Raw genomic sequence first — 15,543 nt, 5'->3', positions numbered from 1 at the left:
AGGGACGCTGTCTGCTTTTTTTCCACCCTGAAAAGGAAAACCTAAAGGCATTATTTTCCTAACCGCTGTAAAGCCAAATTTTGTATTGAAATAGCAGGGACAACACTTTTTCTATAGCTAATCAGAGGGTCGTTGTGACTGAAAATTCGTTGTTGTTCCGTTAATGACGGGATAATGTCTCCAGCACTTCCCTCCTCCGCCTACCTCCCACCCCGCCCCCAAGCTGGATTGCAGGAAAGGCAAAGACAGGTTTTTGTCTCACCATGCAATACGTTTAACGTTGCATTTTTCGTAGGATTAAGAATGAATTTGCAGTGGAGGTTGAACAGTTTTCCATTGTCTGCTTCAATCAATGTTACAATCTCGAAATATTACATTTGGAAAGGAATAAAGTAGTGCGAGAGACAAAGGCAGTGGCAAATTGAGGGATGAAGAGAAAGGTGAGAAAGGGAAAACACAGCTGTGATATACGGAGCGAGACAGAAAGAGGGGACACGACAGAGAAATAGGCGGGTGAGTGGAAGGAAGACCCGGAGAAAATGGAGAGAGGGAAAAGAGAAGCAGTTAAGTTAATATGAGAAGCATGAGAAAAAATAAATCAACAACAACAAAACAGGTTTTTTTCTAGAAATACAGAGACGTGGGGAAGAGGATGCGGAACTAGAAGCAGAATCTGACAAAGGACATTGTTTTGGGGAGAGAGAAGGGATAAAGAACACAGGTAAAGATAGTCATAATATCACTAGAGGAGCTGCCCTCTCCTACCATTGTCATCCTCTTCCAGGAGATCTTATCCTCGCAGTATCCCTTGGTATATGTGCTGGAAATAATTACCTGGATTCCCGAGTTCCTGCCCTCTGGAAATTTCTAGTCTATGACACACACAGTGACTCTTCTGATGAAGAGTTTGTCAGCTAGGTGACCTCCTGAAATACTACAACTAACACAATGGAGGGGAAGCTATGGCATCTCACGTCCGCCAGAGCTGCCTCCCTGGGCTGGGAGTGGGAGCCTCCACTTTTAAGAGGGGTAGCTAAGGACTCTCTCAAGCAGTTCCCTTCCACTTCTGGTGTCTCCTCAAGACTGGGCTGAAAGGAAGCCTCTCTGAAAGCCTTCCCCAGTGCTCACCCACCCTTACCTCGAGTTTACAGGGGCGGGGGTGGGGGGTGGTAAGCGGCAAACGGAAGGATACACAGTGCCCATAGAAGCTAACGGGACAGGCTGTGTAACCCTCCGGCTTGCCCGCGCCGGCCTGTGAGCACCTTGTGGGGCAAAAGCCCGGCTCATCAGCTTTATACCCCTGTGCTTAGTGTAGTCTTTGACAATGGCACAGGACAGGTACTTCTTTGTCGGGAAACCTGGCAACTTCAGAAGCGAGAAAGGTTTGGTCAGAGGTTTTCCTGATAAAGCCAGAAAGGCCAGGGATGTGGGGACTGGAAAGTGATGGAAGTGATTAAAATGAAGCTTTAGTGGGTAGTGGGGTCTTCTGTCTTGTGGTTTTGCTCGTGATTGGCGCTTAATAACTGTCTGAGGAACAAATGAACGGATTCCCAGTGAGCACGGTCGTCCCCTTGGGCAGCACTCCAGGATTAAAGGGCCGCAGTGGGGACTCAGAGGGACGTCAGCCTTCTTCCCAGTAGCTGATATTCTCCCACCTTCATTCAAGACAGCCCCTGGGTGCCCCCTGTGGATCATGGGTGAGACCGAGACCTTCGCGAAACCCCTACAGGTTTCTCTTGCCCGGGATCTTCTAGCCCGAAAGGAGTGGCAGACCAGGAGTCCCTGCTGCACTCCCCTCCCCGCAGGGGACCATAGAGGATGCGCTAGCCTTCCCGGGCAGAGTCCAGGATGCCGGCAACACACTTGCCCTAGGGACAGTGGGCGTGTCCCCGCCAAGAGCCCCCTTTCCGTGAAGGGCGGAGAACTCCCGGTCTCCCCGCACAAGGAAGGAAGGGAGAGCAGGTGACCGAATCCTCCCCGGCCCTGCTCCCGCGGGTTCTCAGACCACCCTCTCTGGGCGGAAATCTCTCCAGCCCTTCCTCTTCCTCCCCGCCCCCACTCGGTGGGTGTGCGCCAAAGACTGAAGCTGGGGTCACTTGGCGGCCAGTGTCCGCAGGTCTTCTGGTCGCCAGCCAAAGGGTGAAAGCATTCAGCCCGGGGGCCTCAGCTTCGGGTCTGCCTGGGCTGCCAAAGAGGAGGGAAGGAGGAAGAGGAAGGCGGTCGGATGCTTGCTGAAGATTCGTTTCCTAATTTCCTAACTTGAGCCACCCACCGCCAGTGCGCTTAATGGCGCTTCTGGCCGGCTAATCGAGCTCTTTGGAGCGACTGACATAATGATCATCCCTAATAAATCCTGAATAACGAATACGCGAATCGATCGTCCTAATGAGGCGGGCCCACGGTAGTCTCCATAACGTAGTATCGATCGGTTTCCCCGGCGCCGGCCTCAGCTGCTGCTCCCAGCTTTTCCAAGATCCCTCCTAGTTTTCTCCTCCCGGCGGGAGCCACTGGGTACCGGAGCCCGGAGCGACGATCGGAGTAGGCGGGCACCAGCCGCCTTTTCGCTCGCCGGACTCCTCCCGCCGCCTGGGCGAGCTAGGCGCACCAACCTTGCAGAGGTCGGGGCGCAATCGGCGCGCGGGCGAAAAATGCGGGAATAAGTGCCCGGCAGGAAAAAAGCGCGGGCCCACTTCCGAGCCCCGGCGCCTTGTTTTCGAGTGCACTCGGGCCTCTCGCGTTAGGCCAGGTTACTGTGTCCCGGGCCCGGAGTCTGAGCTGACGTCTTCAGCTTGCCTCCCGGCCCAGGTTGCGTTCCGATCTTGACCAAGCACACCGGAGGCGCCAGCCTCCACCACAGCAAACCGAGCCCTCGCCGCGAGACGTCCCTCCAGGCCTCTGCCTCCGTCCCCCCGGCGGTTTGCGCCCCCGAAGCGCCCGGGCCGGGTCTTGGGCGCAGCGTTTCAGAGCCGCCGATCGGGCCGCCGAGAGGGCAAGGGGAGTGGGGAGGAGACGCTCGCTCTCACCCATGCAGTTATTAATGTCAAGGGAGTGTCACTTAAGTGAATGAAAATAACCCGGACTCGTGGCCAGAAGCGTCGCGTCCCCCGCCTGAGCACATTGCCCTTTGGTCGAGGCCGAGGGGTGGAGGGCTGCAGAGCGAGCCACATTTCAGCCCAGTCTTCATCTCACCATTTTCCAGGCGCTCCAGCTAGGGGCGAGGATCGCAGGGTCAGGGGGTAGGGGGGGGCGCACACATATTTTGGGGGCAGGGGTTAGTTGAGGAAGGGTGAGGTCGTGGTCTAGTTTTTGGGGGGCCGGCACCCGGTTGGGGGCGCAGCCTTAGCCTCTCCCCCTCCTCCTCTTCCCCTCTCCGCAAACACCCTGAAGGAATGAGGTCACGTGGGTGAGTGGTGGGCGGGACCTACTCTTGTCTGGAGGAAAAAAGCCATTTTGTCTCCCCCCGCCTCCGAGCTCCGGTCCCTCCCCTCCCCCCTCCGTCCCCTCCCCTCCCCTCTCTCCCTCCCACCCCAAACCGCTTTCACAAACTCCTTTCTTACCGTAGGTTTCTCCCCTCTCGCCGCCCGAGCGAGCGACACGGCTGCGGCTCCCCTCCCCTCCCTTCCCTCCCTCCCTCCCATCCCCCCCTCCCCGAGACCCACCGGACCCCGAACCCAGGTAAGCGGACGCGGACTCCCCTCTCCCTCCTCCTCCTACCCCGTAACCATCTGGGGACTGGGACTGGGAGCCGGTACATCCTTCTTTACAAACCCCTGTGGGGGTAGGCTCCGAGCCGGGCCTTCTCGCGTCTCCGCCCCACCCCCGCCGGCCCCTGTCCTAGCTCGCCCCGTCCGCCTTTCTCCCTTTTTTCTCTCTCCTTTTCCTTTTCCTCCCTTCCAAGATGGCCGAAGTGCATTCCCCTTTTAACGATTTGGCGTCTCCCTCGACCACCACCTCTTTGTGCCGCAGCCCCCCTAGACCCTGCTCCCGAGGTAGCGAGGGGGAGGGTCCGAGGCAGCCACAAGGGCTTTGGGGCTCCGCGCTGGGGCGGATCTCTGCCCCCCTAGCCCTCCCCACGAGCCAGAGCAGCTCCTGGACCTCTCCCACTACTCCTTTCGGTTTGGGGAGGGGTCGCTCTCGGTTTCTTCGTTGGGCACTGGGGCGTCGTGGACGCGCGAGGACTTGAGGCTGGGAGGAAGGGGACGAGCTTTTCGATTGCTGCGGGGCCGGGGGAGGGCGCTCTTCCCTGCCGGGACCGGTCCTCTCGGGCACCTCCCCCAGTCGGTCCCTTTCCCCCCGCCATCCCGGGACTGGGCGCCCCGCCCCCTCCCCGAACCACCTCGGCGGAGCCTCTTTCTCCGGAACACCCCTCCTTGGGCCCCGCCGAAAGTTTGGCTCTAGGGAAGGTAGGAGCGGCCACCCGGTAACTGGGGTCTCTGATCTTCTGACCCAGGTTCCTGGGGATGCCGGGGTGGAGGGGGTAGAATGGAGATGGGGAAGATTTATCGCGATATTTTCTATCGCCCGCAGATGCAGGAGGGGGCTGGCGGACTGGCCGCTCTTCCACTGGGGAGCCCGGCTGCCCCCTCCTTTCCTAGGTCCTCCTGCTTCTATTTCTGAGGGGATGGGACCCCTCGGCGAGCAGACACCCCTGCCCCTCCTGTCTCCACGGGGGGCCCAGGCATGCCTCTCTCCCTCCCCCACTGCCCCCGTCTGCCCAGAATTGCTCCGGATGGCTTGAGGTGGGGAAGGAGGAGGCCTGGGGATGGTGAATTTGCCTGTAAATCTTGTGGAAGCGTTGCCCCGCGCTTCCCCCTGGTCTTTGTCTCTCAGAGAGCCCCCCCCCCCCACCACCACGCTGCTCTGCCTCAGTCTCCAGGCCTCCCTGTCTCTGGGGGCCGGGGGGTGGTCTCCTGGTTGTCTCCCACTCCGTTCTTAAGCCTCCTTCTCTGGGCCTCTTGCAGTTTGCATCTGTTCCTGAAACTCTATAATTTCTCTTCCTCCCCCTCTCCACTCTGTTCCAAGGTGCCAGTACTTGGAGAAGGAGCATAAAGGCAGCTCTGTTACAGCTTTTTGGTGGGGAGGTTTTCCCCGGGGTTTCCTGGTTCGGAGTTGGGGGTTGAGGTCTTAGAGCTGTCTTTGGAATGAGGCAGGAAACAGGCCTGAGGTGGGACTTGGGACTTGGGATCCAGAGAGTAGCTGGGCGGGGTTCAAGCTGAAGTCTTTGTGGGGGGTGCTCTCTCCTGCTTCTGGTCTTCCCTGGGAGATCTTGGTTGATGGAGCTGTTGCCATGGGAATGGAGAGAGCCTGGACAGGAAGAGGGGACGTCTTCATGCAGGTTGGATGCCCACCCCACTCCTCCAGCCTCTGGCCCCCAGAGCGAGGCTGGGAGCTGCACTGCCTTTGTTGCTGGAAGACTTACGTTATAATTTACCCTCGGTAGACCGGGGATGCACAGAAGGGTGGTGTGTGTTTGCAGCTCTGGTTTCAGGCAGGGATGTCAGACTGTGTGCTCCTGGGGTGGGTGGGGGCGGCTTGTACATCTGGCAAGCGTGGGCCTGGCTCTGGTCTGGCTCTATGGGTGTTGGGGTGTGTCTGTGTGTGTGTCTGGCCAAGTGTCTGGCCTTGTGTGTTGTGAATGTGAGAGAGAAATGGAGGGGGTGTGTCTGACTGTGTGTGCATATGTGTGTGTGTGTATCTGGCAGTGTGCATCTGTGTATATTTTGGATTTTTGTCTTTGTTTGACCTTAGGAAGCTGAGAGGTGGGAAAGGGAGGGAGGGTAGAGTGAGCCTGTCTTCAGGAGACTAGAGGACTTTTATGATGCTGCTGGTGGGAGGTGCAGATCCTCCACCCAAGGTCAAGCATCAGGGAACATTGAGAGTTTGACAGTGTCCCAGACAGACCTCCACCCCCTACTCTCCCTACACACACACAAATACACAGGGTTGCACAGCTGAACCCGAACTCCTGGGACCCAGTACAGTCTGGCTCACTGAGCTTCCACAGAGCCTGCTTCCATATCTGTATCAGGAAAGTTGGGTGAGGCCATTAGCCTCTGCCCCCTCTCCTCTTTCTACTTCAAAGCGAGAATGTGTACTGTTGGTTATGTTTTGGCCCAGATGGCTCACTGAATGGTCTTCTGTGGAACCTGGAGTCCTTCTACCTTCCGCCTGCCTGGATGGAGTCAGGCCAGGCTTATTGGTTCCTTAGATGAGTAGGAAGCCCGGCCTGGGTGCCAGTGTGGAAAGAGCACTGGAACGGGAGTCAGGCTGCGTCTAGTCCTAGAACTGCCACTGAGTGACTGCATGACCTGAGACAGGTCACTTCTTTCTGAGTTTCTTCATCTGTAAAATGAAAGGACTGGACAAGGTGCTTTCTAATAAGATCCCTTCCACCTCTGCAATTCTAGATGTCTGGATGTGACCTTCAGTGCCTCTTCCCAAGACTTGGAGATTTTCTAGTAAGGGAGTTGGGTGAATTTCATGTGGAGGGAAAGCAGAGCAAAGAATTCTGTAGCTGGGCATCTGAAGGAGCAGAAGGGAACCTCTGGGTTATCAGAGATTGGCTATTTCTGCAGGGGAAAAAGAAAAAAAACTGACGCTGAGAGAAGTCTAAATTACGGGAGAGCTTCCAGAAAAGACTGGTAAGAATGGAGAGATCGGGGGTGATCTCTATAAGTAGGGGGCTTTGAGGATGGGGAAAGACACATGCCAGGCTTGGATGGCAAGGAGGAGTTGGGGTTGGTTGCTGGGTGCTGATCAAGCTCCTTTCCTGCCACTATAGCTGAAACCCGGGGCACCAGGGGCCAGGAGCAAGGGCTGTTCCACCATGATGCCCTTGCAAAAACAGTGGTTTGGGGACAGAAGATATTGAAGGACTTGGCCCCCGGTTGGGGGAGGTATTGTGGGTGGGAGACGGTGCTCAGGTTCACTGTGGGGATGTGGTCAGTACTGACCTGTGAAAGCCCCCAGAGCTCCACAGGGCCACTTCCAAATGGCCCTTGGTCTCCCTTTTTCTGCTTCTTGGGACTTGTCTCTCCCTCTCCTTCACCCTCAGGCTCTTCCCTAAGGTGATGGGAGCTGGAGGTCCAGCCAGTTGCAGCTGGGGAGGAGCTGGGTATGAGATGTGGGGCCTGGGAGCTCATGGGGGGAGAGAGATGGTGAGTGGGTGAGGGAACAGAGCTCCTGTTTACAGTTGTTCTTGGCACCTGCTGGCAGGGCCCTGCAGGTAACCATGGCAATCAGGTGAGGAACCAATCAGTGCTTCTCCCCACCCCCAGCCCCAGAGGTCTGAGGCCCCTGGGGATGGGGTGGGGGGGAGCAGGGAGTGTGGCAAGGGGGCTCATTTCTTAAAGGGAGAAGGAGGAACATTTCATCCAGTAAGCACCACAGCTCTTGCCTTCACCCGTGCATCCAGAACAGAGCTTGAGGGGTAGTCTTGGTCTGAGTGCTTGCAGAAGTGAGAGGGTGAGGGTCAAAGCCATTTGCTTAGGAGCTCTTGCATGTTGAGGCCACAGTTGGCCTGGAGGGAACTGCATGGGAGTTCTTAAAAGCAAGTGTCTGTTTTGAAAACACAGTGAGTATGTGAATGAGGTGGCTAAGGCAGTGTGAAGCGCCCACGTGTTTGTGTGTGTGTGTGTGTGTGTGTAAGTGTGTGTGAGAGACAGAGAAAAGAAGACATGAGATTTGCCAATAGCAACCAGGACCCTCATATATTATCAGACCCCAAAATGTTTTGTTTCTGGCTGTGCACACACACACTTAGATTCGTTTGGACAAGACACACACATGGGGCAAGTAGTCACATGAAGTACCTTTGGAGGTCCAGCAGCCTGTACACATCCGATGGATATTACACACGCTCAGCGAGTCAGCCACTTGGAGTTTGTTCCCTCCTCTGGATGGTTGTAATAATATTTGGGCATCTTGCCAGGGGTTACTATGGGAACGACCAAACAGTGTAGTAGCCAGCAAGGCTTCTACATAATTATGAAGAGGGGACCCATGCAGGGAGAGCTGGCTGAGGGGAGGCGGGAACCCCTTTCCTTCCTCGGGCCATGTCTGCAGGTCTTGGCCGCTGCGTCTCCACTGGCTCTGGGCTTGCTTATTCATCTCTGTCTGCCCTGCAACTTGGTGTCTCTCTCACATGTGGCCTTTGTGTCTCTCCATCTCTTTCGGTCTCTGGCCAGCCTCTGTTGGCTGTTTGGGTCCTGGCCAAACTCATTCTGGGGTCTCTATAGAAACTGCTGTTTCCCAGCTGTGAATTTTGGGTCCTAGAAAACCCAATGTGTTGGCTTTAGAAATCTTTCTGGAAAGGAGAGAAGGATGTATGTTGTAAAAGAGCTGTCGGGACTTGGCCGCCCTCCCAAGCCCCGCCCCTTGGGCTTCTACTCTGGGAAAGAGGAGGGAGGTGCCATCGCTTCTGGGTGCAGGTTGGATTTCTATACCAAGAAGTAAGCACGTCAGCCAGTCCAGACCTGGGCTTTGCCTTTCCTCCCCGGACCCTGCCAGGGCCTGGCTGGGCACTCGGTGGGCTGTGGGGAGAACTTTCTGCATAGCTTTGGCAGGCATCTCTGAGAGCCTGTGGTCTGTCACTGGGCAGCTTGTGGCCAGGTTGCAGACAGGATACGGTGGGTGGGTAGCAGTGCCCACGTGGGGAGATTCCTGCGTGTGCCTGGGAGGGGCAACGTGCAGCAGGCTCTTTGTCGGGGCACATGGCGGCCTTCCTGTGGAAGGGGCAGTAGCAGTCTTTTTGCCCAGACTTTGCAGTTAACCTGCAGAGTCCAGGGCTGGGCCAGGGGGCGGGCTGGAGCTGTGTGTTCCCAACTTTGGGCACATAAGGACCATCCTCAGTATTTCCTGCTTGAGCACCAGGCCTACAACCTGCATGGTCAGCATATGGTGCATTTCCAGGGAGCTGCTCCGGGGCTGGGGCTGGACGCAGCAGTGCAAGGACAAGTTATGGGGTGCCCCCTTCAGCCTTAGGGCGGTCGTGCCCCCAGTGTTTCCAGGGAACGCTTCCTGGAGAAGGAGTAAGGAGTGATGGGATGGAAGGAGGGTAGGATGGAGTAGAAAGACCCAGTCAGGAGTCTAAGTTTCCTCATAGTTCCTAGTGAGTTCACTTGAGTGAATACGGATTGGGATCAGGGAGAATTGTGTGTGTGTGTGTGTGTGTGTGTGTGTGTGTGTGTGTGTGTGTGTGTGTGATTTATTTATTTATTTATTTATGTATTTATTTTTGGCTGTGTTGGGTCTTCGTTGCTGCACGTGGGCTTTCTCTAGTTGTGGTGAGCTAGGGCTACTCTTCGTTGTGGTGTGCGGGCTTCTCATTGCGGTGGCTTCTCTTGTTGGGGAGCACGGGCTCTAGGCGTGCGGGCTCAGTAGTTGTGGCACACGGGCTTAGTTGCTCCGCGGCATGTGGGATCTTCCAGGACCAGGGCTCGAACCCGTGTCTCCTGCATTAGGCAGGCGGATTCTTAACCACTGCACCACCAGGGAAGCCCAGGGAGAATTTTTAAATCTCTGTTCTCTTCCATTTTCCTGCCTCCCCACATCCTCTGGAGAGTTGAGTAGTACTTCCTATGGTCTAACCTCAGTCTTTCTGCTGTCCTGAGATAGAACCTGACCTTGTTGCTCAAGGTCATGAAATCTCCAGAGCCCCTGGCACCCAGGGAACACTCACAGGGAGTCAGAAAGAACCATCCCCACACGTGCACCCTGTCCGGCCTTAAAGGGAAAGGAAGGGCCTTGGGCCCAGGAGCGATGTCGCTTGTGGGGCAGGTGGAGTAGAGTGTGGGAGGGGCTCTTGGCTCTGTGGGTTCCTGATTCCATGTTTATTTCCCAGGGTGACGCTCCCCAGTCCCCTGCCCCCCACCCCGGCATCATGCATCGGACCACACGGATTAAAATCACCGAGCTGAACCCTCACCTCATGTGTGCCCTCTGCGGGGGGTACTTCATCGACGCCACTACCATCGTGGAGTGCTTGCATTCCTGTGAGTTGGGTCGAGGGGCTGCTCCTCGGGTGGGTGGCCTCTGCCCTGAAGAGCGAACATGTCCATGTGTCTGGTGAGGGTCCCAGGTCCCTGAGAGGCTGCCTGGGAGGGGATACTGGAAGGTTCAGCTCAGAAGTTCATTTGGGGAACTTTTACCTGAAATCTCAGTTCTCTCCTTGAATCTCTGTGGCTGAAATTGCACTCCCTGAAGACGCAGGTGCCCTGGTGTGCACCACGGGCTTGTGGCTGGGGGTCAAGGACCCTGGGAGGTGTCTTCATAGGTTGGCTATTGTTTTGTACTCCGTCCGGGGGGCTTGGGACTTGGGGCTCACCTTCTGCATGGTGCATGACACTGGCTCCACGAACACACACACACACACACACACACACACACACACACACACACACACACACACACTCTGTCCTCCCCCAACGATGGATGATAAGGGGCAGTTGCCATCTGTGCAAGACAGGACTGTGTTGGGTCTTTGAACTGGCCTGAGCTGCGGGAACAAGGTGGAGAAGAGGGGACACCTGAACCCGAGCAGGGGGCATGGGGGTTGGTCCTGGGTGATGAAGGGGACTCTGACTCTTCCTCTTCCCTCCACACCACCCCCCCCACCCCCCCAAGTCTGCAAAACCTGCATTGTGCGCTACCTGGAGACCAACAAGTACTGCCCCATGTGCGACGTACAGGTGCACAAAACCCGGCCGCTGCTGAGCATCAGGTGGGCCCAGCACCTCCTCCTGTCCCCGCCCATCCTCTGGGGCAGCTGCCCTCTGTCCCCCAGCCCTCCTTGCTTCCTGAAGCCAGGGTGGCAGGTGGAGGAGAAGCACCAGGCATGGACCGAATCCCCTTCCTTCCCTCAGGGATGTATCCAGCTGAGAAATTCTAGAGAGGTAGAGGCAAGGCCTCTAGGGAGCCCCATGCCTGGGCCCTGGATCTCGGGAAGGGAGGTGGGAAGAGGGGGCCCCAGGCTGGAGAGTCAGGGTGAGGTGGTTGCCGACAGGCCCCTGTGTGCTTTTTTCCAGATCTGACAAAACCCTTCAAGACATCGTCTACAAATTGGTCCCTGGGCTTTTTAAAGGTACCTACGCCCTTCGTCCTCCCGCCCCCTCCCCCACTCCCCCACTGCCCAGGCTGTTGCTCCCCGCCTCAGCCTGCTCCCTCTCTTCTAGATGAGATGAAACGGAGGCGGGATTTCTATGCAGCCTACCCCCTGACAGAAGGTGAGTGTGTCCACGTGTGTGTGCGCGTGGCGCTGCCCCAGGTGTAAGGGCCAGATGCATGGAGGGCCGGTGGGCACCACACACGGCCTCCCCAGCCCAGGCGTGGCTGGGCTCACCGCACTGAGCTCTGAGATCCCTGGGTCCTTGGTGGGGCTCCTGTCCCCCCCCAGGCCAACGCCTCAGAGCTCTCTCCTTCTGCAGTTCCCAACGGCTCCAACGAGGACCGTGGCGAGGTCCTGGAGCAGGAGAAGGGGGCTCTGAGCGACGACGAGATTGTCAGCCTCTCCATCGAGTTCTACGAAGGCGTCAGGCAAGTCTGGCCCATGCCTGGTCCTTTCGGAGTCCTAGGCCGGGTCCCTTCTCCCATGCCGTCCCCATTCCCCTGGGGGGAAAGGGTGCTTCTGGGAGGGCCTTCCGGATGTGTGCAGTTAGATCCTGCCTGCTCCAGGGTCTCCCTTGCTTCATTCCTTCTCCTTCTGCAGGGACCGGGAAGAGAAGAAGGGCCCCCTGGAAAATGGGGATGGTGACAAGGAGAAAGTGAGTGCTGGGGCCTGCCCAGGAGCGGGGTGTGGGCTGGGAGAGAGTGCCGGGGTGGACCCCAGCCCTTGGGTGCCTCTCCCGCAGCAGACAGGGGTGCGCTTCCTGCGATGCCCAGCAGCCATGACTGTCATGCATCTCGCCAAGTTTCTCCGCAACAAGATGGATGTGCCCAGCAAGTACAAGGTGAGTCCCTGGGCCCTTTTGAAAAACGTGTCCGTGTGTGGATGCATCTGACAATCTGTGCATCTCAGCCATTGTTCAGGGCTGGCTGGGCGTCACCAAGGGCCTGCACGGTTGTGTAATTGAGCCCGTGTAGAAGGGTAATTGAAAACTAGATTGGGGTGGGGCAGTCTGCGTCTGCTGAAGCCAGTGTGCAGAGGTGCATGAGACCAAGATGGTGTGTGTGTGTGTGTGTGTGTGTGTGTACATGCTTGCACGTTTAGAACTATGGCAGAGGTGTGTGTGTAAAAATGCAGGGCCTTATCTGGTGCCAGCTGGCTGTGGGAATGCTAGTCTGAAATTGCCAAGGAGCTTTAGGACATTGCTTCTCAAATTTGAATATGTGTATGATCCCCTAGAGATCTTGTTAAAATGCAGATGCAGGTTCCTTTTTTTTTTTGAGGGGGGCGTGCCTAGAGGCATGCAGGAATCTTAGTTCCCTGACCAGGGATCGAAGATGCACCCCCTGGCACCCCCTGGCACCCCCTGCAGTGGAAGCGCGGAGTCCTGACCACTGGACTGCCAGGGAAGTCCCAAAATGCAGATTCTGATTGAGTAGATTTTGCATTTCTGGCAGGCTCCCAGGTGCTTCTGGTGCTGCTGGTCTGTGGACTATTGAGGCTCTAGGACAGTGGATTCCAAACTTTGCCACATGTCAGAATTATGTGAGGGGTTGCCTGTTGAGATTAAAACTCAATTCATGTCATACCAGTTAAAACAATCTCTGGGAGTGAGATCCAAGCATTGGTGTGATTCCACTGTGCAGCCTGGGTGAGAGTCATTGCTCCAGAAGTTCCTTCTCACCTGGGCCTTTTCTTTGCCTGTTAGCTCCCTGGAGAACATGCCAGAGATAGAAGGGGACCCAGACCGCTGTGTGGATTGCTGGGGCTGGGGCTGTTGATGATGTGGGTATCTTCTTTGGATCCCTTCCCACCTGCTGGTCAGGAGTTATGTTGGAACAACTCTGATAGGGAAGTCGAATCCATCATGAAACCCCAGAGTAACGAGGGACCACCTGCTTGGAGCCTCTTTGCCGAACAGTTGGAGGCTTGAGCTGTCCTCCCTTCCCTCCTCCAGGTTGAGGTTCTCTATGAGGACGAGCCGCTGAAGGAATACTATACCCTCATGGACATCGCCTACATCTACCCCTGGCGGCGGGTGAGTGGGTGGGGTGGTGCCAGAAAGGGGACAGGGCCGAAAGGGGACACTGGGCCATCACGTGGGCCACCCTGCTGTAATCACAGACAGCTTATCCCTCGTCTCATGAGCCGGACATGTCCAGGGTGGCCTGCCCCACACCAGGTCCGCCTCCGGACGCTCTCTCACTGATGACTTTCCGCACTCAGAAGGAGAAAAGCATCCTTGGGCAGATCACGTGCCCCAGTTCGGGCGTGGAGGAGTAAACTTCGCCTTCTGCTCTTCGGCCTCCCTCTCTCCTTTTTCTGTCTCGGGTCTTACGTGCGCTCCCTTCCTCTCTGGGTCTCTGTGTGCCCCTGTCTCTCCGGCCTTGCTTGGTCAGTCCCACGTTGCGTGTCTCCTCCTCTCTACCCAGTCTTTCTCCTCTCCAAGGCCTGGACCTTCCCTTCTCCCTGTTTGGGTGCCGTGGGGTGAAGGTGGGTGGCTGCCCCGTGAGCCTCTTTCTCCTGACGCCCTCCCCTCCCCTCTCCCTGCAGAATGGCCCTCTCCCCCTCAAGTATCGCGTCCAGCCAGCCTGCAAGCGGCTCACCTTACCCACAGCGCCCACCCCCTCCGAGGGCACCAATACCAGCGGGGCGTCTGAGTGTGAGTCAGTCAGCGACAAGGCTCCCAGCCCTGCCACCCTGCCGGCCACCTCCTCCTCCCTGCCCAGCCCAGCCACCCCCTCCCATGGCTCTCCCAGCTCCCATGGCCCCTCGGCCCCCCACCCGACCTCCCCCACTCCCCCCGCGACAGCCGGTGGGGCCACCACAGCTGCCAACGGGGGCACCTCGAACTGCCTGCAGACACCGCCTTCCACCAGCAGGGGGCGCAAGATGACTGTCAACGGAGCTCCCGTGCCCCCCTTAACTTGAGGAAAGGGACCCTCTCCCTCCTTTTCCAGCAATGCCTCTCCACCCCTCCACTTTTTCTGGGCCCCCTTTTCCACCTCTTCTACTTTCCCCAGCTCCCCCCACCTTAGGGGTCGGGGATGGGTTTTATAAATAAATCTATATATATATGTACATAGGAGAAACCAAATATACATACTTATTTTCTATGGACCAACCAGATTAATTTAAATGCCACAGGAAACAAACTTGATGTGTGTGTGTATGTGTGGGGGATGGGGTGCTCGTTTTTAGGCGGTCTTGTGTAATTTGCTCTGCTCTTTTTGGGGGTGCCTAGAGGTGGATTGGTGGGGCCACTTGAGGCTCCGTGAAGGCCTGCCCCATCCTCCTTCTGTTTCCCAAGGCATATGCGGTGCTGGAAGGGCCCCCACCAACCCCCAAAGCTTTAGGCACGACTCGAGCTGGCTGTGTATGAGGTCCACCCTGTTTCTCTCCCCATCTTGGCCGCTGTCCTGCCCTGACCCTGACCAGTACCCTCCCCCCCACCATTGTTGAATGTCCAGAGAATTGCTAAGACAGTGCCTTTTACAAATGCAGCCTATCCCCTGGTTCTGAGGAGCAAGTGGGCAGTGGAGAGGGCATCTCCCTTACCTCCTCCTCTTGCAGTAGAGACTTTGTGTAATAGATAGTTCTGCCTTTTTTTCCCCCCTGTGTGTGTGGCCTTTGCATCATTTATCTCGTGGAAAAGAAGATTGAGGCCACAGAAGGCCTCAGCCCTTGAACTTCCACTGTGGTGTCAGCATTGTGAACCGCTTCACCTCCTTCTTCCACGCCCCCCACCCAGGAGCCCGCACTAGCAAGGCGGATGGGGAAGTCTCACTTGGGGGCCTGTAGTGGAGAGGTGGAAGGGGGGGTTGACCTCAGATAAGCACAGACCCCAGACTTTGCCAAAGGCAAACAGTCCTCCAGTGCCCTCCCCACCCGCAGCTGAGGCCAAGTCAGGAAAGAGCAACAGGCATCTAAAAGCACAAGAAGACAGAACCTGTGAGATCTGACCTCAGCTCCATCCCAAGAAGTCAAGTGGTCTGCCCCCTGAGGGGCAGACCCCAACAGACCCCTGCCCACCAGTTTTTCCTCCAATGTACATAGGTCAGATCGGGATGAGGGGAGGAGGCAAGACTATCACAACCTATGTATTTGGGGTCAGGTGTCCCCCAGTGGGTTTGTCTGTGTTCGCACCTCGTCCTGTGTCTGAGGTGCTGTGGCTGTATCCTCCTCCTGGGACACCTGTATCTCCTGGCTTTGTAATAAATGCTGCATACTCTCCAGAGCCTGTAGTTCTTTGGGATAGAGGGGACAGGGAAAGGGTGGGTGGGTGCCCTGGCCTCCTCCTCTTGTCTCTGGGCTCAGCCTGCCTATATGGAATGAACCTGAACTGCCCCCTCCCTGTGGCCAGTCAGGTGTCCCCAGCCCATGTTAAGATCCTGAAGAGGGACCGACCGGTCATGTCCCTCACACCAGTGACCACAAGAACG

The 15,543-nt window shown here is 56.8% G+C and overlaps 1 protein-coding gene across 3 annotated transcripts; it reads left to right on the top strand.

The window, feature by feature from the left end:
* Window positions 1–3,494: 3,494 nt before the first annotated feature.
* PCGF2 (polycomb group ring finger 2) lies at window positions 3,495–15,336 on the top strand. Of its 3 annotated transcripts, none has more exons than XM_082440263.1 (10): window positions 3,495–3,675; window positions 9,842–9,992; window positions 10,624–10,720; window positions 11,025–11,080; window positions 11,172–11,222; window positions 11,424–11,532; window positions 11,705–11,759; window positions 11,847–11,945; window positions 13,059–13,139; window positions 13,655–15,336. In XM_082440263.1, exons 2-10 carry the CDS (start codon window positions 9,881–9,883, stop codon window positions 14,030–14,032), a joined length of 1,038 nt encoding a protein of 345 aa, XP_082296389.1. In that variant the 5' UTR covers window positions 3,495–3,675; window positions 9,842–9,880; the 3' UTR covers window positions 14,033–15,336. The 3 variants fall into 3 exon arrangements, with proteins under 3 accessions (XP_082296389.1, XP_082296388.1, XP_082296387.1); XM_082440262.1 differs by having other exon boundaries at window positions 3,544–3,675; window positions 11,850–11,945; XM_082440261.1 differs by lacking the exon at window positions 3,495–3,675.
* The last annotated feature ends 207 nt before the right edge of the window (window positions 15,337–15,543 follow it).

This window comes from Balaenoptera physalus (assembly GCF_965194825.1).
Source record: "Balaenoptera physalus genome assembly, chromosome: 20".
NCBI lineage: Eukaryota > Metazoa > Chordata > Mammalia > Artiodactyla > Balaenopteridae > Balaenoptera > Balaenoptera physalus.
Note: the sequence above shows the minus strand (reverse complement) of the source record. Positions and strands in the feature narration are given on the sequence as shown.

Coding starts and splice junctions, on each gene's coding strand:
- PCGF2 (XM_082440263.1), top strand. CDS start 9,881: ATGCATCGGACCACACGGATTAAAATCACCGAGCTGAACCCTCACCTC. Junction 11,081..11,171: donor GGTCCCTGGGCTTTTTAAAG/GTACCTACGCCC, acceptor CCTCTCTTCTAG/ATGAGATGAAACGGAGGCGG. Junction 13,140..13,654: donor ACATCTACCCCTGGCGGCGG/GTGAGTGGGTGG, acceptor CTCTCCCTGCAG/AATGGCCCTCTCCCCCTCAA.